Source organism: Dermochelys coriacea, chromosome 2 (assembly GCF_009764565.3).
Source record: "Dermochelys coriacea isolate rDerCor1 chromosome 2, rDerCor1.pri.v4, whole genome shotgun sequence".
Taxonomy (NCBI): Eukaryota; Metazoa; Chordata; order Testudines; family Dermochelyidae; genus Dermochelys; species Dermochelys coriacea.
Window position 1 is genome coordinate 266,641,743 of NC_050069.1, and position 25,054 is coordinate 266,666,796.

Sequence of the window (25,054 nt, forward strand, 5' to 3'; positions counted from 1 at the left end):
TTGCAGCCGTGCAACTTACACCTGCCAGGAGCTGAATCCCTAAAGGCATAGCGCCCTTGCAGGTCACCCGCCGCCCGGCTGGATCTCTGGATTGCTTCTTAAGGATATTCGGTGTGTCCACCACCGGCGATCAGAAGCTTTGGGCTGACGAGAACTGAGTTAAGATATGTTGGTGCAAAGCATGGCTTATCACGGTTTAGCCCGTCGCTCCTCCGGGGTTGCACTGGGGCAGCTGTGCCAGTAGATAGTGGTCACCAAGTGGCTGTGGTTGGTGCAGTTCTGTGGTATAGACAAGGCGAGGGGGTCGGGGTCTTTCCTTTTTTCTTCTTAGCATATGCGCAATGTGCCTCAGGTGGCAGGTGACCAGGATTCATCCCCAAATTTGGTTCACTGGTCGGATCATTAGCTTCCCCAGCCCAGGCCGGGTACTGATGGGGAGTGTGACGTGAACGCTGATCCATGCCCCCCCCCCCGCCCCGACTTTCCTTTGAAGCCCTGAGGCACAACTGTAGGTGAAAAATTGCAAGTGCTGAAGAACAGAATCTAGATCGGGGGTGGGCAAACTTTTTGGCCTGAGGGCCACATCTGGGTATGGAAATTGTATGGCGGGCCATGAATGCTCACAAAATTGCGGGGGAGGTGAGGGTTCCAGCTGGGAGTGCAGGTTCTGGGGTGGGGCTGGGGATGCGGGGTTGAGGGTGCAGGAGGGTGCTCCGTGCTGGGACCAAGGGGTTCAGAGGGCAGGAGGGGGATCAGGGCTGGGGTAGGGGGTTGGGACATGGGAGGGGATGAGGGGTGTAGGCTCCAGGCGGCTCTTAGCTCCAGCAGCTTCCAGAAGGAGCGGCATGTCCCCACTCCGGCTCCTACATGGAGGCTCAGCCAGGCAGCTCTGCGTGCTGCCCCATCTGCAGGTGCCACCCCTGCAGCTCCTATTGGCTGTGGTTCTCTGCCAATGGGAGCTGCGGCGGTGGTGCTTGGGGTGGAGGCAGTGTGCAGAGCCTCCTGACTGCCCCTATGCATAGGAATCAGAGGGGGAACATGCCACTGCTTCCGGGAGCCTCACGGAGCAGGGCAAGCCCCAGACCCGGCTCTCCAGAAGGAGCTTGAGGGCCGGATTAAACCATCTGGAGGGCCGGATGCAGCCCCCGGGCCATAGTTTGCCCATCCCTGATCTAGATGTAGGTGCATGAAAAGGAGGGTCATCTATGATCGGATGAATGTAGCCACTGCAGCAGGAGGCAGTGTGGCCTAGCAGACAGTGCACTAACTTGTGACTCAGGAAACTTGGGTTCTATGCCTAGCTCTGACCTGTTGGGTAACCCTGGACCTGATCTGTGCCTCAGTTTCCCTGTTATAAAAAGAAGATTGTGATACTGACCTTGTTTGTAAAAGCATGTTGAAATCTGTTGATGAAAAGAGTTGGGTACTATTGCGTGTATATGGGTGTCCCGTGTATCTGACGGCTTTGTGTCTTGGGCCTCCCCATCTGTGCCCACGCCACAGAGGATGAGAGTTTGTCACAAACTGAGCTCAACCGGGAAGGCTTTTTGCTTTTAGCCCTGGAAGTGCTCAGTTCGGTCCTGGCATGGGCCAATATGGAGCTGTGGTAGCAGCAGCACGTTCGTGATTGAATGTGACTCTGCGTTTGGCTCAGTGCTACCCACAGGAAATGCCCTGTGTGTGACTTGCTGTTAGTCGGCAGTTAAACTCAATGCCCATGTACCTCGGCCAAGAGATGGGGAGAAGGCCGTGTACCTCCAGTGACTGCACTGGCTTACGGCTGATCGAGCTGGTTGCATCTTGGTAACAATTGCTTCTCTCTCTAGCGGTAGGTCTTTGCTGGGGCGAAAGAACCATCCCAGAATCTGCCCACCCTGCCCCCTGTTTTACAGATGGGGAACTGAGGCACAGAGCAAGCCGGCAGAATTGGGGGGGGGCACCCAAAGTGGCCCAAAGTCCAACAGGTTTGGGTGCGCAGAGTGACACTCCTTGGGCCTGTTGCTTGTAGGTGCCCGGGCTGATCCCCTGCAGCTCCCATCGACCTCAGGTGCGGCTGGGATTGCTCAGCCCCTCTGAAAATCAGGCCTCAGGGGTCTCAAATTGGGTAGCCAAAATGGAGGCCGCTCCAGACCAATGGCCCCTTTGTAGACTTTAGTAAGAATCCTTATGGCCCAAACTGTAGCACTTCTGAAAATAAAGCCGCTTGTCTTTTACCGTGAAGGTCATTAACCACTGGGACACTTTACCCAGGGTCGTGGGGATTCTCCACCACTGCCAATTTTAAAATCAAGATTGGATCGAAAAGATCTGCTCCAGTTCAAACGGGAATTAATTTGGGGAAGTCTTATGGCCTGTGCTATACAGGAAGTCTGACTAGGTGATCACTATGGTTCCTTCTGGCTTTATAGTCAATGCACCTATATAATCTATTAATTTTATGTAGGTGTCTAACTTTAGGGGCACTCTGATTTGAAAATTTTGGCCTATTGGCTACTAATCTCTTTAGCAGGGCCATTCTCAAACATTTTTGGACCAGAATTTAGGAATGCTCATCAAAAAGGAAGTGTCACTAAACCCACAGTGACTACATACATATGTTGCCATAGATTTGATCGGATTGCAATGAAAACAGATCTGGTTCTTTATTTCAGTCTTCTGCTGTCATGCTGAAAGTGTGTTGCCCAAGTACAAGAGAACCAGGAAGTGAAAGTGACAACCAAATAGCAGGAGAAAGTCAGCAATTTAGTTTCACAATCCAAATGGAAGGCATGGAAGGTTTTGTGGTGAGGCACTGGACCGCAGTGTGGTCAACGCTTGTGATTTTACCAGGTGTTTCACAATAGTTGGTGTTTGCCTTAAAGCCCCAGCTTCTGGAGTCATGTGATTCCCTGAGAATCTCAGCTATCATTCTGGGAAAAAAAGTAAGTTTCTAGCTTTTGTGGTAGTGGAGAAAAGCTGAAAAATGTGACCTTGGTGCACCCTATGGTTATGGGATCAACCTCCAAAGGCATATCAAATAAATGCCCAATGTCTTTTTTTTATCTCAATTTTTGAAGCAATCTCATGATTTTGGGGGGCCTGATGCATGATTTTTGAAAGCTTGGGGTTGGCAAGACTGGGGCTGGGATGTAGAAAATCTGCATTTAGTTCCCAACTCTGCTGCAGGCTTCCTGTGTGACCATGGGCGAGTCACTTAACTGTTCTGTGCCTTAGTTCCCCTTCTGCGAAAGGGAGATAATAGAATTTCATGTTTATGTCTTGTCTATTTAGACTGTAAGTTCTTCTGGGCAGGGACTGTGTCTTGCTATGATACATGCAGTGCCCAGCACAGCGGGACGCTGATCTCGATTGGGGCCTCTAAGACGCTAAATACAACAAATAATACTAATCAGAGAGAGGAAAATAAATAAATAAATAAGCAACCCTCTTAAGCAGTGAGAAGCAAATTAGAGTTGTGTGTCTCCCACCCCGTTTAAATCATCAACTAAAGGGACACTAGGAACAGGTGCAGAGAATTTCAAACATACAGGGCCAGATTCTGGTGTAACGCCACCAGCTTCGCTGGAGTCACTGTGGGCTTACCCAGGTGTAACTGAAAGCAGTACCTGACCCAGAATGATTATGTTTCCCAGATAACGATGCTTTAGATACAGACTAGCCAACCACCTGGAAAGAGATGCCTTTACTTTGAATTCACGTTAAGGCTGTTTTGATAGCCTCTGCTACTTCTGAGGAAGGATTTTATTGTGGATGTTATCCTCTCTCATCTGGTCTCTCTTGCCTTGTCTGTCCCTTCACTGTAGAATTAAAGAACTACAGGGGGTACATTTGATCTACATGTTGAGGCCCCTGGCAGTTCATGGACCTTTCTGCTTTCTTCTCTTCCTTGCATATGGGATAAACATCTATTTATTTATTTATGTTTATTCTCCCCTACCATTCTCCATCATCCTGCATCTGATGGAAATGCTTTATTGAAAGGGAAGATTCTGTGTCATACATTATGTATGGCCAGACTGTGGATCACGGTCAGTTTCCAAACCGATGTGTATAAAAGCCTGTGCATGCTTTAGTATTTAGATTGCAGTAGCGCCTGATACCGCAACTGAGATCCGGGCCCCACGGTGCTCAGTGCTGTACAAACATGTAACAAGAGGCACTCCCCGCTTGTCTGAACAGACAACGAGGTAGAGCTGGGCAGGAAATGGTTTCCCCATCCTGGGAAAATATTTGAGATTTTGAAGGATTTTCCCATCCCTAATCAGGACAAAAATGTCAAAATCTCAAAACTGTTCAGGAGCCACCAAACGGAATTTTTTTTTTGTTTCGGATCACGCAAAATGTTTCATTTGATCATTTCGAAACAATTCATTTCTATTTCAGCCATTTTTCATTTTTTTTTAAAGATTTGTTTCTATCATTAGCTCAAACTTCTAAACGAAAAGTCATTTCAGATGGGGAAACGGGGACTTTTCGTTTAGAAGACGTCAAAATGAGGTGTTTTGACAATGGCAGAACTTCCCCCCTCCTTCCCCCCTCACATTTTCAAGTTGGGAAATTCCTCAAAACCGACCCTTTCCCATGCACGGTTTTGGTTTTGATGAATCGCTATTTTTCCATGGGAAAACAATTCGCTGAAAAATTCCCAGCCAGGGAAAGGGACTCACCCAAGGCCAAACGTATGCAGGCAGCTAGCCCAAGCAGCTCCCCCGACACTGCACTTTTTAGGTGCTAGCTCTGCTTGAGCTAGTGCTTGTACATCTGTCTGGACCAGGAATCACCCTTCCCAGCTGCTGTGCAGACGTAGCCTTAGACTGGAAGCTTTTGGGGCACGGGCTGTGGCTTGCATTTACACAGCCCCCTGAAAGATGCCATGACACATCCCCATCCTGATCTCCTGCCTGCTTGTGCCTCTCCAGGTCCTGCACCTCTCCTGCCCCCTGCAGTTCTAATGGTGCTTGTTCACCTCCCTCATCCCAAGTAGGAAGGCTTCCTTGCTGTCTCCAGCAGGAGACAGCCCTTCTGGGGGATGCACCTGCGGGCAGAGGATACGCTGGCCTCTGGGATGCATTGGCACAGGAGCCTGGCTGAATGGCAGGAAGACAATCTTTGGTTTTGCTCATATGAAAATGAGCGTTGGGGTGGGAAGCCGGGTGCAGACTGCTCCCCGGATTCGAATCACAGCTCCGCTCTGCACCAAGGGGACTCTGGCAACAGGGCCCAAAGGGAAAGGGCTAGTCCGGGTAGCCAGGATGCCGCAGGCTGGGCTGGGTCAGGCTTTGCAGCTGGCACACGTAGGAGGAACCCAGCCTCCTGTGTGCAAAGTTTACAAGCTCGGTTTCCTGAGCCCTCCGGACTTCGGGGGCAGCTGGCTGTCAATGTTTGTTCTTGGATTTTGGATGGGATGTTGATTGAGGCAGGTGCCATGTGGCCCAGGGCCTGCCTGAGGAAGCTGGAATAGCACAGCATGAATGGGAGCAGGTTGTGGGATTTAAAGGGGCAGGAGCCCTCTATATTTTTAACTCCATTGGTATTTTGAAGCATGGCGGTGGAAGGGGTTGGAAGGCTGGAATCCCAGCTCAGCTGTTCCCTGGTGTTATATTTATCTGTGTTCCTGTATTTAAGTATTACACAATGGGATTTTTTTTAATAGCTTCATCCCTCCGTGCTGCAGACTTTGGTGTCCTGCCCTAGAAATCCCTCCCTTTCTGTGTACGTGTGTGTGTGTCTAGCTCTCCTTAGTCTCACCGCAAGATTTCGAGACAGTTGCACATGGCGTCTCAGAATGGATCAATGGGGACTCTAATTATGATGTAAGAATAACTCTATCTAGGGACTGGTGAGGAAGCAGGATGTCGCAGGTGGCTGGGATAAGAGTCTAATAGACTGTAGAGCAGACAGGCTGGTGGACGGGCTGGTGTTCCTCTGCTGGATGGGATCAGAACTGCTCAACTGTGTGTCCTCTGCCCCATGCTGTTTAAGATGGGATTTTCAAAGCAGTCTAGTCTATCCAAGGCACTTACACAGGCCCTGTTACTGCAGGATCTCAGCATCTCACAAGTTTTAATGTACTTACAGTCGCAGCTCCCATGTGAGGCAGGGCTGTGTTATTATCCCCATTGTACAGATAGGAAACTGAGGCACAGAGAGGCTAAGTGACTGGCCCAAGGTCTCGCAGGTAGTCTGTGGCAGGGGAGGGACTTGAACCCAGACCTCCCAAGTCCTAAGCCAATGACCAGCCTCTTAAACGCACAGATGCCCCTTCAGCTCCTTTGAAAATCCCTCCTTAGCTGGCTTGTCTCTAATTCACTGATCCTCCCACTACCCCCTCCCCATCCCTGGATAGGATGTATGTGATGGAACGGCAGCTCCCCGCTTTGCACGCTGTGCCACGTGCGGGTGAATGCAGATCCTAGGGCCGTAGAATCCTCGCCCGCTTCACCAGCTGAGACCTTTCTTAAGCTCACTTGCGTTACTTTCACCTTGTCTTCCTTTCCGCTGCTGGGGAAATCTCAAGCTCTGAACACTGCACATCTGCTGCAGGTCAGGATCCTCAGGGAAAAGGAATGGACTGGCAACAGGGGCGTCGGAACAGGGGGGCCAAGGGGCCACGGCCCTCTCACTTTGTGCCATGGGCCCAGCCCCATGCCCCTCCTCTTCCCCCCAAGGCCCTGCCCCCAGAAGCTGGAGCCCGACCTGGGTATGAGTGGCCCAGGGAGCCCAGGCATCTGTGGGGAGCTGCGGACCCTCCACCTGCTGAGGGGGCTGGGGGCAAGAGCAGTCCCCAGCCAGTGTCCCTAACCTCCAGGCCACCCACCCAGGGCAGGTGGAAGGTCCGCAGTTCCCCACAGCTGCCCAGTTGCAGTTCTTATCATGGCCCAGCTGTGTCTCTTTGGCCCAGCCCTCAGGCCAGGCTGGAAGCTGGAGCTGGGTCGGGATAAGAGTCATGCGGGTAGCTGTGGGGAGCTGCAGACCCTTCACCTACCCTGGACAGGAGGTCCGGGGGACGGGGATATGGGCTGGGGACTGCTCTCACCCTCCCTCCCACCCAGGCAGGTGGCGGGGCCCAGGCTCCCCGGCCTGGCTTCAGCTTCTGGCTTGACGGGGGCTCTGGAGGAAGAGAAGGGGCAGGGCCACAGAGGGGGCAGAATGGAAGACTCCATGCCCCTGACTGGCAAGCATTTAAGCTCAATTAGGCAAATCCACTCTGATGTCCTATGAAAAAGAAATTTAGCCCAGTACATGTAATACTGCTGCCGACAAGCCCATGGGCTAGGAGGGAGAAGTGTTTGTCAAGCTGATCCTATAGACATTGGTTGAGATGAAATGAGATGGACAGAACCGCACCATGTCAGCTTAACCTCTGGGGACGGTTTGGCAGGCACAAAGCTACAGGGTGCTAGATTGCTGGTGGAAGGAGAGGCCCACTGCGGAAGCTAAGATGCTTGGTGCTGGAATGGGTCACCTAAGAGGTTGTGGAATCCCTGTCACTGGACGTTTGTAAGAACAGGTTGGACACAGGATGGCTATCAGGGATGGTCTAGGTTTACTTCGTCCTGCCTCAGGGCAGGGAGATAGAGTAGAAGCCCTCTCGAGGTCCCGTCCAGCTTTACGTTTCTGTGATTCCATGTCTGTCATCTGTGCAGATCCGTGGTGGACTCCTCCATAAGTGAAGCTAAAGAGGGGTTCTTTGCTCTTTACCTCTCAGCTCCTCGCACAGATATTGACCCGCACAGCACAATATTAGTTAACGGCGTTGGCCATCTCTGCTCACTATTAGAATTTCCTCTAGGGCGGGGCCAGTGCACCACTGCTATTGTTACCAGAGCGAGCTAGATCAAAGCTACCTCGGGTCTGTCTACACAGACAAATGCACCCTAACTGTCCAAGCTGCCCGGACTAAAGACGGATGCCTAGCGGCTCAGGAGCAGAGCAGAGAAGGGATTGCAGCTTGGTTCCTCCCCAGCTCGCCTCTCAGGGGGGTGGTGGGAAGTGATGGATTGGCCATGACTTGCAGGTGGGCCTGGCTGACTCTAAATGAGACACAGTCACTCACACCACAGTGAGGGGTGAAATGCCGTGGACTGCGTTATTGCAGGAGGCCAGGCCACATCATCCTGATGGTCCCTTCTGGCCTTGCAGTCTTGCTCCGGGGAGGAAGTAAATTACTCCACCTCTTTTGGTGGAGCAGCTCGCTCCCCCTGCATGCCCAGCCAGCTGGAGAAGATGGGGGCAAGGACGCAGGACTCCGAGCACTTGCTCACAGCAGGGAAAAGCCTCTTCCCTCTCCACAGCAGCCTGACTCACAATCAGAGCAGTGAGGGGAGTGTAACAGGGCCTCTGAGAGCAGATCCCTTCGGGAGGCTCTGGTGAGGGGCACCAGGGATGCGCAGAACGACTGTCCCTGCGGCAGCCTATTCTAGCTCGCTGCTCCGTCTCTGGCCGCTGATGTACCGTGTGCCTCTGTCTCCCTGCAGGTGGATGCTGACGATGTCATCACCAAAGAGGAGCAGATCTTCCTGCTGGTAAAAGCCAAGTCCAAGTGCGAGCGACACCTGAAAGTCAAGGTGCACGGTGAGTGTCCGCAGCGGCGGCTGGGCATGGGAGCTGAACCCAGGCAAGTCGCCCGTGTGCTGTCCCTGGTGAAGGGGCCTGGCTTGGATCAGCATCTCTTTTCCACTCGCTTTCTATTTCAGGAAGCTAACCGCTGGCAGATGGCAGGAGGGGGCGGGGGGAAAACCCACTCTCATGTGAGTGAGTACATCTATGGCCGGCCTGGAGTTCACAGCTGTGAATTATTGGAGCGGTGGCTGTGTGTTAAGGCAGCGTCCCACCCAGCTAGCGCTGCACAAGCTTCCTGGCCCCCCATCGCGCTCCAACCACACATAGGGTTTGGAGGATCTAGCCCCTCCCCCACACACACACCTTGCAGTGCTGCAGACCTACCACCCCGAGATTACTTGCTGGTAAAAGCCTTCAGCACCTGAGAGCAAGGAGTGGTTCAGGAGCAGATGCATCCAGACATCTTGCCTTCTGGGCATCCCCCTGTGGCACGGAGACATAAAAATCCATCTCTCTCTTTATTTCAGGTCTCCAGCTTTCCATCAACAAAATCCCCAACCCCCATTCTCTGTACCTCCTCGTACTGTCCCCCCCACCCCTCCCCCGCTGCCCAATTAACACCTCGTTAAGCAGCACACCTGCTTTACTCCCGTGCTCCTGCCTCAGGAGACCATTGCATTTGGTGAAATTTTAATGCATTGAATTGCTATTTTAAGATTATTGCAGCAGACTTTTAACCTCCTACCATGAGACCACTGCCCTGTGCATGGACCTTCCATTGCCCAACACTCGCTGTCTAAGCCCCACCAGACTGCTGATATGCAGAGCCCGCGGCCTACCGTGCTGACCCATCCTGTCTCATTGTTCCCTTGTCGTCTCCCACCTGTCTGCAGCCACCTGTTGCCTCTTGTCTTAGATTGTCAGATCTCTGGGGCAGGGACTGTCTTTGTTATGTTTGTACAGTGCCTAGCTCATGACTAGGGCTCCTTGGTGCGCTGGTAATACAAGTAATAGTCATAACAATTAAGAGTGACTAAACAAGAGAGCCTCTCCCTCCCAAAGTCTAGAAAAAGAGTTTACAATGGACTGGCTTTCCAGCGTACAGAAAGCTTTCCTGGGAAATATCTGCCAATCCAGAAAAGTGCTCCAGTCATCTAGAACAGATGTGACAATCGAGAGCTCCCTTTGCAAGCTCGAGAAGGGTCTGATCAGATGGATGGGTTGAGGCACTTTCTATCAGGAACTGTGGAATGAAAGGCTGGAGCCTCCGGTCTGTTAACCCGAGGGAAAGGAACTGCTTGCGGAAGCAGCCGCCTTTGCATTCAGCAGGTTTGTCGGCTCCTTCTCTTCTTTATTGTAAGGGGCTCCCGTTGTCTGTGTTCGGTTTGCAGCAACGCTGTCCAGGGTGCACATCCTGCAGCGAGGGCGCTTGTCAGCCAGAGGGAGGTGCTCAGTCTATGGCCTGCTACCTCACCAGAGGCTCAAAGCATGAGTGGCGCGCAGTTCTCGTTGTCAGAGCAATGCACTGGAATCTGTTTAGTCAAAGGCCTCTTGAAACTTGCAGCCAAGCAGAGGGTTGGTTAGCTGGCGGTGGGGCCCGACCTGCAGCCTTATTTGTGCTTAGCACTGTTGTCTTTTCAATCCACGGCCCTTAAGAATGTAAGAATGGCCCTACTGGGTCAGATCAAAGGTCCATCTAGCCCAGGATCCTGTCTTCTGACAGTGGCCAGTGCCAGGTGCCCCAGAGGGAAAGAACAGAACAGGTCATCATCAGAAAAAACTATTTCACTAGGAGGGTGGTGAAGCACAGCAATGGGTTACCTAGGGAGGTGGTGGAATCTCCTTCCTTAGAAGTTTTTAAGGCCCGGCTTGACAAAGCCCTGGCTGGGATGATTTAGTTGGGGATTGGTCCTGCTTTGAGCAGGGGGTTGGACTACATGACCTCCTGAGGTCTCTTCCAACCCTGATATTCTGTGATTCTATGATTGTATGATAAGTGACCCATCCCCTGTCGTCCATTCCCAGCTTCTGGAAAACACTTGTGTGCAAGGCAACAACCCTGGTCAATCCAGAAAGGACATAATCCAGTCTTTGGGTAGTCAAAAGTTTCCCATAAGTTTGAAAGGCAGCATGATCCAGTGGAGAGAGCACTGAACTTGGAGACAGGAGACCTGGGAGACAGGAGACATTGGCTCTGCTGCTTGCCTGATGGCGCAGTGGTTGGTGGGGCAGGGTGTGCGCACTAGCGTCGTGCTGAGACAGAGATGCTGGACATGGGCACTGCCATTTGTTCTCTATGAGTCCCTTTGTGCCAGGCCTCCCCGATCTTGTGATTAACCATCCCGTCATCAGCTAGTTTGTCCTCCCGTTGCCGCCCTCGGAATGACTGTGATGTCGGAGGGTGGCATGTGGGCAGCAGCCTCTGGGATAGGTGACCCAGCGGGGCTGCAAACAAGGATGCTATTGAGTCTTGCTTGCAAAAAATAGCTTTGGGAGGACAATGCCCCTTTGCAGAGGCTGATATATAGTCCCCCTTTAAGAGGCAACGAGAAACTGAGTCATTCCCCTCTCTGGTCTGGCTGAAGGAGAAGAGCTGCCCTCCCAACAGCCTGGCCTGACAGCTGACTCAAATGTGTCCTCGAATGGACTCACTTCGCTTGCCTTTAGCAGGTGATAAAGTTCGTTTCGCCGCTTTTACTGTAGCTTGTGCTTGGCTAAAGAGCATCCATGCACCGTCAGTGCGAAAGCACTTTCCCAAGGGGCTGCCCGATCCAGGCCCCAGGCAGAGGGAGAGAAAGGAATCGCTGGGGTGGGTTTCCATTTGGGGATGGTGGGACGTTTGCTCAAAAGCACCTAAATGGCTAATGAGCCTAGGGGCTTGTCTACATGTGGAACAGTACAGCATCACCTCTGGAGCGCTTCAGGGTAGACGTTACCTGCGCCTTTCGCTGTAGTTAATCCACCTCCCCAAGAGGCAGTACCTAGGTCAGCGGAAGAATTCCTCCATCGCCCTAGCGCTGTCTACACTGGGGGTTAGATAGGCTTAACTATGTTGCAAAGGGGGGTGGACTTTTCACACCCCTGTGTGACATAGCTGGGTCAACATAGCCTTTTAGTGTAGACCTGGCCTAAGTCCCATTCTATCTATCTATCTATCTATCTGGCTCTACCTAGATTTTCCTATAGAGTTTGTTACCGTCGTACCTAAGGGGCTGATAACTAAACTCTCCTCTCGAACTGGTCAAATATTTGCAGGTTTTGAACGATCGACAGAATTTTTCACTGAAACTTTGAATTTTGATGACAATAAAAAGGGAGGCTTTTTTGTGAAAATGTTATCCCATTTTTTGAGCAGCTCTTCTTTCCTCCTCTTGCTTTCTTTTCGTCTCCCTCTATCCTCTCCTTGCTCTGTCTGTCATCAAGGGAGGCCCATGACTGCACCAGGAGGAAGTGATTGTCCACAGTGATTTTCAGTGTTAAATCACTCAGAATGGGGTGGAATTAAGGGTTGGGAGCGTCAAACACAATCTGGCCTAGGCACCTTCATTCTGCCTTTGGCCATGTGTGGCTGCCTGTTTGTTTCCTCTGGGTTCTGAGTTTACACCACCCAACATAGTTAGTGGCCTAATTTTTTGGAAGGCCCTAATGATTTTGGGTTTTGTGACGTTGGGATGAAAACATCGAATATCACAAGTCTGGGCACCAGTGCTCTCCCCCTTTACCGGAAGGGGACCTGAGACACAGAGTAATTCAGTGCCCCACCCCAGGACACAAAGGAGAGTCAGTAGCAGAGCCGAAAACTGAATTCTCATCTCCTGAGTCTCATTCCAGTGCCTTAACCACAAAACCTTGCTTCCCGTTCTCCTGGAATTCAAGGTGAACCTCCAGGGATGCCAGCCCAGGTGGATGGAACTGGAGGAAAAGGTTTGTACGCGTCCCTGTGAACTGAAACCTCAGGCTGTCAGTATCATGAGATTCAATCTGTTTCTGAAGCTGGTCAAACAGATCTCAGACCCCTGCATTATAACGTCCTGCAAATGTCTAAAATTCCTCCTGTCCCCTATTAGTCAAGCCTACTTTATGGGCCAGATCTCCACTGGTGTAAATCGGCGTAGTTCTGTTGCCTCCGTCGGAAACACATCGACGGACACCACCACGCTCTTGCTCTATAATTCACTGTCCCGCCCCTTCCTTGGCTCACTTAGGCAAATGTGATTATTGATGAGAGATGGACCTGAGCTACGCAGTTCCGCTGGAAGCTACGAACCCCTGGGAAGTCTGAAGGTGTTGAGATAATGGGGTTTGGTCTGGCCATTGCCGAAGCAGAGACAAGTGTCACAGTCCTGATCTGCAGCCCAAGTTCCCTGTAGTTTGGTTGTGGTGTGGTGTGGTTTGGCCCTCAGATTTTGACTGGGTCTCATCCCTGAGATCTGCCCCATTATCTTCCAGACACTTGGGCTCGGTCTATGCTTAATACCTAAACCGGTATAGCTATGTCAGTCGGGGGTGTGAAAAAATCACACCCCCTCACCAATGTAGCTATGGCAGCAAATCCCCCAGTGTAGATGCAGCTATGCTAACAGAAGAGTGTAGATGTTGTTTGGAGAGGTGGCGTTCCTATGCAGGCAGGAAAACTGTCAATGTACGCTGTGTCTACACTAAGGGGCTCTGCCGGCATAGGCTCTGTAGTGTAGACGTAGCCTAGTGTTAATGCTTTTCCCCCTTTGTCACTAATTTGAAATCATCAAGGGGGGAAAAAGAAGCTGAATTCTGCACAGCTGCTTAGAAATTGCCCTGAAACAAATGACTGAGAGCAAGGTTTGAAACGGAGGGCTTCTGCAAACACTGTGCACGGGTTTCTTTTTAGCTCGCACAGCTCAGTCCCAGAGACGTCATGGAGACACACAGAAGAGAACTGGCTCTCTGATTGGAAAGTGTGATCCTGTCTACGCATGGATTTCATTAGCCCTTCCCCGGGAGAGATAAGTATCTTGAATCAAGACCTAGGCTTCGCAAGCTCGACCCTCTGAAAGCTGGAGCCGCTCATTCTTTGGTCTGTTCCATTTGGCATTTTCTCCTTCCCTTTTCTGGTTTTATTCACTTGTCTCCATTAAATCCACATCAGCGTCTGCTCTCCAGCCTGCGTAACTAGCCACATATGCAAGTGTGCTTTGCAACACAGGGCGAAGCCAAAGAGCAACAGATTCCAGGGAAGCTCCTCTTGAAGAACTTGCTTTGTGTTTCTCATCCCTTCTCTGTGGTGGGCGAAGGCAGGCAGGCAGCATGTGTGTATGCAGCAAAAGGACATAGGGTATGTGGCTACCTATCTCTCTCTCAACCCCTTCCATGCTTTACCACGTCTGGCTTCCTTTCCATGCCAGGGAGGACCTTTGTGTGGTCTTAGCCCCGAACGCTAGCCCTGGAAAATTGATGAGTGCCCCTGAAACTAGGATTCAGTGTTCTAGGGAAAGACCCACATTACCATCGCCTTAAATCAGGTTCAGGGAAGAACATCAACTCATAGACTTTCAGGCCAGCAGGTTCCCAGCCTGATTAGAAGGGGAAAGCTCAAGAGAGGTTCAAAGGAGATGCTGGTGAATGCCATGGAGAAAGCAGCGCAGAGGGCAGAAAGGTGCAAATCCACTTCTGACCCTCTGCCAGCTGGATCTCGGCATCCCTGCTATGAAGAGCCAGTCAGGCCCTTTCTGTTTGCTTTGGTGCATTAGACACATTCCATGATGTTTGCTTTGTTACCGGAGGGCCTTGTGTCCTCCATGAGCCATGACTGCAATCGGAGGGAGGGTACAAAAGGACAGCCTGCCGCTGAAGGCATTCTGTCTCTGAGGCACACCCCCTTGGAGGGACCTGGAGGGAGCGTGCAGGACAGCTGTGCTTACACTCCTCGTGTGGGGTGGCGCTACCTTGTCTACACAGAAACTTATACTGGTTTAAATCGATTTACTTGAGCCATTGTGGACAGATGTAAGTCAGTTTAAACTTTAAACCTGAAGCTCGGCTTACAGGTAAACCAGCTATAAACAAATATCAGGGTATGTCTGCACTACAGAGACTATACCAGCACAGCATAGCCCCCTCGTGTAGACACAGCCTGCGTCAACTGACGGGTGTTCTCGCTCCATGTCAGAACACCACCTCCCCGCATGAACCTAGTGAGAGTCAATGAAAGCATTATTCCGTCAACATCGCTGCATCCACACTGGGGGTTAGGTTGGCGTAACTGTGTATCACAGGGTCCACTCACGGCTAGGGTCGCCCCTCCAGGCTGCTCTGGGGATTAGCTCCTTCCAGGTCAGGGGCCGCCTTCTGCTCCTTCTTCAGGACTTGGCCCTCCAGCCTGGTCCCTTTGTGTGTTTCTCCTTTCCGGGGTATCAAAGTCTCTTCTAACAAACGGGCTCAGGCAGTCTTCCCATTTCTTACCCAGCCTGTGCCACCTCCCCAGTGGCTGGCAGGGGAGCCGGGGTCCATCCTCTACCCCAGGTTCCAGCTCGGGGACCCTCTAGTCAGCAACCAAGGTCTGCACCCTCCTGAGCCTTGCTGCCTTTTCCCAGAGCCTTTCCTTACCTTCTGGCTTTCCCCGCATCTCTGGGTTTGTCAGCCTCACAGCTCCCTCCTCCCAGGGAGTAACTGCACCCTACTGCCCTGCCACCCTCTCTGCTTCAGCTTCCTGCCTTTATAAACCCAATTCCTCCTCAGCGGGGCTCCCTCGGTCAGTCAGGAGATTACCTAGCCACTTTGTTCCCCTCAGATGGGGCCTGTCTGGTTAATTGGCCCCCTACTTAGCCTATATTAACCCCTTCAGGGCAAGTGTGGGGTGAACACCCCATCTTACTGTGTCAGGGATGTGGTTTTTTCCCACCATAGCTATGCTGATGTAACTTTTCAGTGTAGACGAGGCCTAAGTGTGTCTACATAGAAGGGTCTGGTCTACACTAAAACATTAGGTCGACCCAGCGATGTCACTCAGGGGTGAGAAAAATCCACACCCCTGAGCAATGTAGTTAAACTGACTTAATTCCCCATCGACCTAGCTACCGTCTCACAGAGAGCTGGATTACTTATGCCAGTGGGAGAATCTCTCCCCCATAGCTGTATGTAGTATCTATACTGGAGCACTTCAAGTGTAGACAAGCCCAAAGTGGCACTGTAGCTAAACTGGTTTAACATGACATCTTTAGGCCTTGTCTACACCGAAAAGTTGCATCCGTTTAACTAAAGGTCGATTTTTAAACCGATGTAGTGAAACCAGTGCCAGCCTCAGTGGAGATGCTTTAAATTGGCTTATTTCAGTTTAGCATCTGTCAGCTGGAAACAGGTTTAAGATCAATCAGTCTTGAACTGGTATAGAAGCATCTGCACAGCCTTTTGGGCAAGTTTAATTCAGTTTAAAATGTATTTAATTCAGTTTAATTTAAAGTGATGCAACTTTCCTATGTAGACAAGGCCTCAATTAAACTAGTGCACCTTTCTGAGTAGACCAGGGGAAACATTTTCAGACACCTGCATGACTTGGGAGCCTAAGTCCCATTGGCTTTCAATGAGATTGTGGCCGTGTCTACACTCTAGTGGCTACATCTGCACTGCGCTGCTGTAGCGACCTAGTGTAGACCCGGCCTCCATCGACAGAAACGGTTTTTCCATTCATGTAGTTAATTCATCTCCCCAAGAGGCAATAGCTAGGGGCTTGTCTACATGCACAGCGCTGCAGTGGCTCATTAGTGAAGATGTTACTTTGCCGACGGTAGTTAATCCATCTCTAAGAGAGGCAGCAGCTATGTCGACAGGAGAAGCTCTTAGAATCACGGAATCATAGAAGATTAGGGTTGGAAGAAACCTCAGGAGGTCATCTAGTCCAACCCCCCACTCAAAGCAGGACCAACCCCAACTAAATCATCCCACCCAGGGCTTTGTCAAGCCGGGCCTTAAAAACCTCTTCTGTCAACATAGCGCTGTCTACTTCAGGGGCTAGGTCAGTATAACTGCAGTGCTCAGGGGGGTCCACTTTTCATGCCTTTGAGCTACGTAGGTATGACAATGTAAGTTCCTAGTGTAGATCTGGCCCCACTCTTCCATCGACCCAGCCATGTCTACACTGGAGGTTAGGTTGACCTATATATGTCACAGCGGGCAAAATTTTTCAGAGCCCTGAGTGACATCGTTAGGTCAATCTCATTTTTAAGGGTAAACCAGGCCTTACTCGCATAAGTTCCTAAGGGCTGGTGCACACTGGGAATTTACATTGGCATAGCGACGTGTCTCAGCGGTAATCCACACCCCTGAGAGACAGAGCTATGCCGACTTAACCCCTAGTGTAGACAGCAGGAGGTTGATGGAAGAATTCTGCTGCTGACCTAGCTATCCCCTCTCGAGAAGGTGGAGTACCTACGCTGACAGGAGAACCTCTCCATCCACCTAGCAGTGTCTAAACCAGGGCTTAGGTCTACTTTACTATGTCTCTTGGGGGTGTAAATTTTTCACACCCCAAGCAATGTAAGTAGGTTGATCTAAGTTTTAGGTGTAGACCAGGCTTAAATGACTTTTGAGACATAGGGTAGGTCTACCCTGCAGTTGGAGATGTGATTGCAGCTTACATACGGACTAGCTTTAATTTAGCTAATATAACAGTGAAGATGCTGCAGTGCAGGGAGATATGCAAGCCTATGCTGCAATCACACGTGCCATCACAGCATACACATACCGTTAGGCTCCTAAATTGCTACGTCCTTGCCTTTGCTAGGAAAAAAAAGTGTGGTCTCAACTCGACTTAGTTAACACCTGGTGACTGACGGAAAGCAGAATCCTAGTGAAGACAAGCTGGTTTGTAGTTTTCATACAAGTCAGCAGATCAAGGTAATCCCTAGCCTCCCGCTTTGACTTGACCTGCTCACTCGTGTGAAACCTACAGACTGCCTTGCCTCCACTAGGATTTTACCTCATGTTCATTACCATGTGTCAGCTAGTTTGAGTTAAGAACAAACCTTTTCTCGAGTGGAGACGCAACCTTTTGAAAATTCTACCCAAGTCTAAGAAAGTGACATAAATTAAACTGATATAAACCAGGTTTAAATCAAAGTCAGAGTGTCCCCACTGGGGGTAGGGGTTGCATCCAGGGGCAGTGGGTATCATAGGCCAGGGAAGTCTAAGTCTTCCCTCGCCCAAGCTGTGGCCACATCCACACTCTGCCCCGCAACCCTGAAGCCAGCGGGGGCTCAGTTCCAGCCAAGGCCTGGAGCTCAGGGCTCAGCCAGTGGCCAGGGGCTGAGGCAGCCAGGGGTGGCTCAGGCCGGCCGGAGGGGATTGGGCCAGCTGGGGCGGCTCAAGTTGGCCCATGAATCCGGCCCGCCACTACAGCAAAGGTCAGCCAGCAGAGGTCGGGCCTGCTGGGGGGGGGGGGTCAGGCCAGCACAGCTGTGACGGCTCCGGCCGCGGCTCGGAGAAGGGCTGCGGGGGGCAGGGCCTCAGGCAGAAGAGGTGAGGCCAGCAGGCTAGCCTCCCCAAAGTGGTGTTCACCCGCCGCTCATGGGTGCATCGATTTATAAACTAGTTTCACGTTGAATTGGGGTGATGCTGAATATGGACAGGGTCTAAGCAGAGGTGTGGGATTATTCCCACTGTGTTTCCATGCGGCTCTTCTCTGCGTGTAGGTTTCTTATGTGCAGTTCTTGGCTTGGGCATCAAGGAAGGAAGACCCAACAAACAAACAGAAAGAAAAAAAAAAACCCGTACAACCATACCCACAAGTATGCAGCTTGCTTTCTTTTTCAGTTTCAATTTTATTTTTTTTTTTAATTTAGCCTCCAGATGAAAGCCATTCAGTTGGAACAGGAAACCCTTAAAATTTCTTTTATATGTACATAAATATTATATTTCTGCAACGGTGGCTAAGCCGAGGCCACCCCAAAGGCAAACCTGGAAGAGGATGAAGCGAAATCCCCAGCTACGAGTCATCAAACATTTTTCCCCCCCGTGAATTAAAAGCCTGTCTTGCCCTGCGTTGGAAAACCAGAAGGGACATTTTGCAGAGGGAGAGAGATTTTTACACAAGCCTGTAATTAGCTGAGGCCACTGGTGATCCCGGAGTGCTAGGTGTTGTAGTTTGCCTTGCAATGGCTTGGTTTTTTTTAACAAATAAGCCTCTTATTTGCTAGGGAGATGAGGTTATTTTTAGTCAAAAAACCATGACTGTTTATCCAAGGTATGTGTGTTGGCTGCCTGAATTACAGCTCCATTGTCCCTAAGGGCCCCATCCCCATGCCCACGCTTTCTTAGCAATGAGGAGCTGTGGCTTTCTTATCAAGCCTGCTCAATCCTGCTGGGTGCAGGGCACCTCCTAGGAGATGCTGAGAGCCCTCAACTCCCCTTGAAGTCAATGGGAGATGTGGGCTCCCAGCACTGCTCACTATCAGGCCTCAGAACTACAGATTTAAAAGTCCTGCCAGCTTTTATTTATCCCTCCTCTCGGTTGTGTTTATCCCAGCCAGCCTTTGCGTCCTACATGATCTTAGCATGGGACGGCCTTGATCCAAAGACCTCTAGAAGTCAATGCAAAGACCCTCCTTTGTATCAAGACATTCATAAGTAATAAGGGAAGCATCACAACAGAACCCGCGCAGCAGAACAACAAGGGCACATTGACATACCCAGGTTATTCTAGGTAGGGGGCAGCTTAGTTAAGGATCCATTTGTTGCATTCACCCAGTGTTGCATTCACACAGATCACAAACTCTTTGAGGCCGGGGCCATCTCTTTGTTCTGTGTTTGTACAGTGCGTAGCACCAGGGGGTCCTGATCCAAGATTCACCCTATATGCTACTGTAGTAATAATAATAATAATGAAGAAGAAAAACTCAGGTGAAAATAAGCCAAAAGGAAAAGGAATTGCCAGTAGCAGAACACACCAGGGGTCTGTAGATAGGAGTTAAGAGCAGCTGGAAGGATAGCCTGGTGTTAAGGTTTTTAACCTGAGATTTATATGCTGTGGGGTCAATTCCCTACCCAGACTCCCTTGCTCGCTCTGTGCCTCAGTTTCCCTCTTCTAAAATGAGGATCATAGCACAGCCCTGCCTCACAGGGATGTTGTGAGAATGAATGCACTAAAGGGTGTGAGGTGCTGGGGCCAGGTGAATGAGCAGTGGTGTTCAGCAATACATTAGACTATTATTTATTTACGGCACAGTGGCATCCGTGTGCAAGGCGGCATAATGAAAATGTGAACTCAAGGTCCCCTCTCAAAAGCATTTACCACCTGAGACCCCAATGACACAGGCTGTAATGGGCAGGGGCGGTGTCTGCCCACCCATCACAAGCTGCAGGATCAGGGCTTAGAAGCCCAATTCTGCAAATCCTTAGCCACCAGAGTAGCCCTAAATGGGCACCAGATAGATGAGAGGTGGCGCGCAGCAAAAGCTCATGGGTGAGCCCTGATGTTTAACCATAGGCCGTGCTGTGATTATTAACAACAATCGTTTTCCTCATCGGCTAGCAGCTCTCCAAGGTTTATGCCTCCTGGGTGAACTTTGTTTTAAAGAGACACTGGAAGGAGGAGAGGCTAGAGTCATGGGAGAGCATGAACAGGATTCCAGGTGTAGAGGACTCGGGTGGCATGAACTGGAGCATTTAGGGTGTGTCTGCATTCCCCCAAAAATAATAGTAATCCACAGCAGCAAATTTCAGACCCTGGGACTGCAGGCTTGGGCTCGCGGGGCTTGCACTTCAGGGCTAAAATAGCAAGCATGGATGCTCCTGCTCACGGGCTCTGAGACCCACCCCCTTCCCCAGGTCTCAGAACCCATAATCCTACTTTTAGTCCCATAATTCACTGACCCTCCCGTTCTCTCTCAAACTGATTTGCACCGTGTGGGTCACCTGCTGTCTTCACGACCTTCTGTGTTAGGCTGTGCTCACTTTCGCCTGCGACCTGCCGGTCCTTTTGGGCAGAGACATGTGGCCCATTGAGCACAATTCACCCACTGCCTGGCACTTTGTACTCCAGCCATAGAGGCAACCAGCCAGGACACGTGCATTCAAAGGCCGGCACGCTCGCACCAGACTGACGGAGAGCCCCAGATGGCAATGCACACACTGTTACTCCCCAGGAGATGCGGGCACAGGTACATGCAGGCATCCTGGCACACGTAAAGCTGTGCTCACAGATACACCCGGTGACACAGACGTGTATTCCCGCACACCGGCATGGACCGAGAGACACAAACGCCATTACAGCTCATGAAGGGGTACGTTGTGACTAGTTGGGGGTTCTGTCTGACCCACTTCCGAACTGGAGATGATTTTATGAAATGGTTTCATGAAATCACTGTATCATGGGAAGCCGACATGTATGTGGCTCCATCCTGAGGGATGTATCGGGTGTCTGCCAGCCCAGTGGCAATGGTGGGTGATTAGCATTCAGCGATCGCCTATTCAATGTAAGACACTTTGGGACAATGGATTTGCCCTAGTTGAGAGAAGACACTTCATCCTTTTGTCCGAAGGGAGCAGGGCTTGGAAGTAATGGAAAGTTACCAGAAGGAGAACAAAGGAAGCAGATGACCCCAGCAGGAGTCTATAAAAGGACTCCCATGGGGAACTGGGAAAAGTGAGCCATCTTGCACCAGATTAAGATGAGGGACGCTGCTGCAGGGGCAGGTAGGCAATGGGGTGGAGGACCCAGCCTGCCTGCCTGAGCACAGATGAGCTCCCAAGAGAAGGGTGAGCCAGTGAGGGACATCGTGTTTAGGAGGTTTTATGTGATCTGTGCTCCCCTGTGACGTACGTGATTCACTAGAAAGCATAAAGTTGCCAGACTGAACAACGCAGGTGAGGCTTTTTTCCCAGCGTGCTAGGCTCTGCAGCACGCAGAAAGACGCAGATACAGGCAAAGACTGGCACATGTCCAGAGACACAGGTGTGAGCGCACTCACATGCACGCTCGCCCGGATATGCCGTCACACACACTCACCAAAGCAGACCGCCCTCTCCCTTAGCACTCAGTGCAAACACAGAGCCAGCCCAGACATGTGCCCAAGTACACTCATCCACACAGTTCCCCCCACTTTAAACAGACACTTATTCCCAGACACACACAGCTGGCAATGCAGCTACAGGCCCAAACAAACACCCCCGTACAGATGCACATCCCACCCGGACCCCCTCCCTAAGGCCTGGGTCATTTTTTTGGGTTGCTCCTCCCTGCCTGTTTCCAATCCACTGAATGTCCTTCCCGTAATAGAGTGACCACAATTGGGCACCATATTACAGATGCGGTCTCCCTGGTGCCTAGCATGGTGCCAGAATAACTCGGGCTGATTTATATTCCATACCCCTAGATAAACACCTCGAGCCCTTGTTTGCATATTTCCCACTGCCAAGCGGCCGCGCAGATGGTTTTAATGTGTTCTCCACATGTATGCAATGCTTGCACAAAGAACGGAGGGGGGTGGGGTAGGAAATCTAGAAGGCAAGTGAACACATTCCTCGGTGGATGCCCCCTTATGATACGGGATGAGCAGTGAAACGTGAAGGCTTCAGTGTGCAATTGTCTCTCTGCGGTCAGCTTCCTGAGGGCTTCTCCACAAAGACCCCCTTCCTCCCTGGCTGTTCTGGGTTCAGCCGTGCCTCCCTGTCCCACAGTGGACCAACTTCTGTTGGTGAGAGAGACAAGCTTCCAAATTACACAGAGCTCTTCTTCAGGGCAGGGAGAAGTACTCGGGGCATCACAGCAAAATGCAAAAGCCAGGTCACCGCAGGACAGAGAGAGGCACCAGGTCATTAACCCATGCCAGCCCCTGCTCAGCCGGAGCTGCCTTCTATCTGCTGGCCAGCTCCTTGTCAGGCGGCAGCAGGTCCCGTCCCAGCCCTGGCACAGAGGGAGCCCAGCTGCGGGTGGGGAGGGAGATGGAGAAGATCCAGTGACCAACAGAGGGTAGAGAAGAGGAGAGGAGAGAGAGATGGGGCGGGGTCTGGGGGAAGAGATGGAGCAGGGGCAGGGCCTTGGGAGAAGAGGCAGAAGAGGCGGCAGAGCCTGGGGGAAAAAGAAGAGAAGGGGTGGGGCCTCAAGGGAAGAGGCGAAACAGGGGTGGGGCCTTGGGAGGGGAAGAAGTGGAGCATGGGCAGGGTCTCGGGGGGGGGCGTCTGGATACTAGGATTTAGAAAGTTGACAACCCTATTGTTGAAAATAAGTAGTTAGTCCATTTTGTAAGGGACCATTCAAGGTAGAATGACCTATTAACACCTCTGCAGTCATAGTGCAAAAAGAGGAGTTAGTGGTTACAGATTGTTATAATAAATCACAATTCCAGTGTCATCCTTAGAGGCCCCATTGTGCTAGATGCTGTACAGACAAATAGTATGAGATAGGCCCTGCCCCAAAGAACTAACAGTCTAAGTAGCCAAAACGGGCAAAGGGTGAGTAGGGTGAAGTGACTTGACCAAGGTCACATAGCAGAGGCTGGAATAGAACCTGGGGGTCCTGACTCCTGCTTTGTTACCGCCCCCACTGCCTCTCAACTGTATATGCAGCATGATTTAGTCAGGGCCTGCTAACCTCTCACAGTTAGGTTGTGCATTTACAAATGCTGAGCGCCTTCTCTTTTCAAAATTGTGCGTGTGTGTATTTAGTATTGGCTGTGCTCTCTGGTGAGAGTCTGGTGTGGTCTAAGGGCACTGGCCTAGGATAGCTGAACCTCTTGTGTGTCACCACTGCACCCCGTCTACCAAGACTCTGAGCTAGAGGGCCAGGTGAAAGATATCAGATATCAGAAAGAAATCTTCAGATATACATGCCTGGAAGGGGACCTCAATAACTGACCTTGTTTTCGGAAGTGGTGAGCACCTAGAATTCCTATTGACCTTAGCTGAGGGATGCTCAGATCCAGGTCAGCAAATCACACCACTTCTTGGGTGCCTGACTCTCAGCATTCAAATTAAAATTCCTGGCCTCTGCCTTTCTGTCCTTAGGCTCTCTGCCTTTCTCTCCTGAGCTGCTCTGAGGTTTGTGGAAAGTTCAATATCTGTATGCTAACACCTGGTCTCTCAGAGCCACCAAATTTGTTGCACATAGGCCACCAAACAGGCAGATGGTAACCAATATGGGCAACAACTGACTTGGGCAGGATGGGAACCAGCCAAAAATTGGTAAAAGGCTCTGTAGCCCCTGTCCGATTCCCAGAACCACACAGTCTCCCACCAGCTAGTCCCCGTCTGGCACAAATAAAATCTCAGGGTCACGTGATGCCGATCAAGCATAATGAGTGCTTAGACTGCGAGGAGGCCCCTTTTGCGTCTTCGTAGCATCACATCCACACTTCAGGGCATGATGACCTTGCGTCGTCACGATCTCACTTCCTCCCGCCCAGGACAGAAGAATGCGATTTTGCGAGGCAGACGTGACAAGCGTGGGACTCGAGGGGCAGAGCAGGCAGCAGTCCTATGCTCAGCTGAATGCTGTGAGTTTGGCCAGGCCGGGGCCTTCGTCCGGTAAAGGAGTGGCAAGTTTTTTCCCAGCCGTTGGCTGCCAGGTGGAATCAAGCACCCTTTTATGGCCGCAGACTCAGAGATAGTATCGAAGGAAAGCGCTGTGGCTAATTCAGAGGCAAAAGAGCACCGCTAATGGACACCGGACTCTGTGGGAACGCATTGTTTATTGAGACTGGTAGAGCCAGGCAGAGGGTGGGCAAGTGCTGTGCCGGCCTTCCTCATACACAGCGGTCAGAGTTGATTTAGAGGGATTGGGATCACAGCAGTACGTGGCTCGCCTGGACGGAGGTGCCTTGCTACGGGGAGCCCCAATGGCGGAGGAGAAGGGCGAGTGACAGGGCAGCGCCGACGTCCGTCGGCAGAGCCCGGGACGGGAAGGAGAGATGCATTGTGCGTTGGCCACAGGGTGAGCTGGCCCTTTCAGAGGCAGTTCAAGTCCTAGCCATGAGCTACACCTCATTCCCTTTTCCCCTATCAAGGGAATTCTGGGACTTGTAGTCCAGTGTTGTAGGCCAGAGAGCAAGGCCTGCTGGGAGAGGTATAAAAGGAAGCTGCTTTTCTCACTACAGAGGCAGGTTTGGGGAGAGTAGGTGCTAGGAATGGAGGGGCTCTTGGGAGGAGGGGATCTGGGTAGCATCTGATGGGAAGGGGGCTTTCAGGGACAAAGAGCCGGGAAGGGCTGGGGAAGGAGGGGTGAAAGGCAGGGCAGCCATGGGAGGAAGCAGCCCAAGGAGAGCAGGAAATATCAAGTGATATATCACCCTGATTCTCATGGGTGACTTTAATTTTCCTGATATCTGCTGGGAGAGCAATACAGCGGTGCATAGACAATCCAGGAAGTTTTTGGAAAGCGTAGGGGACAATTTCCTGGTGCAAGTGCTAGGGGAGCCAACTAGGGGGAGCGCTTTTCTTGACCTGCTGCTCACAAACCGGGTAGAATTAGTGGGGGAAGCAAAAGTGGATGGGAATCTGGGAGGCAGTGACCATGAGTTGGTTGAGT

General features: G+C 51.3%; 1 protein-coding gene across 6 annotated transcripts in view; it reads left to right on the forward strand.

Annotated features, from left to right (window-relative positions):
• Positions 1 to 25,054, forward strand: part of PTH1R (parathyroid hormone 1 receptor) — a 181,849-nt gene that overhangs the window by 92,186 nt on the left and 64,609 nt on the right. For 5 of the 6 annotated variants that reach the window (XM_043509770.1, XM_043509773.1, XM_043509774.1 and 2 more), the window contains one exon: positions 8,478 to 8,574. In XM_043509770.1, coding sequence (XP_043365705.1) covers positions 8,478 to 8,574 — 97 coding nt within the window. Of the gene's footprint in view, positions 1 to 5,665; positions 5,814 to 8,477; positions 8,575 to 25,054 lie in introns of those variants that run through there. The other variant, XM_043509775.1, reaches the window with a different exon arrangement.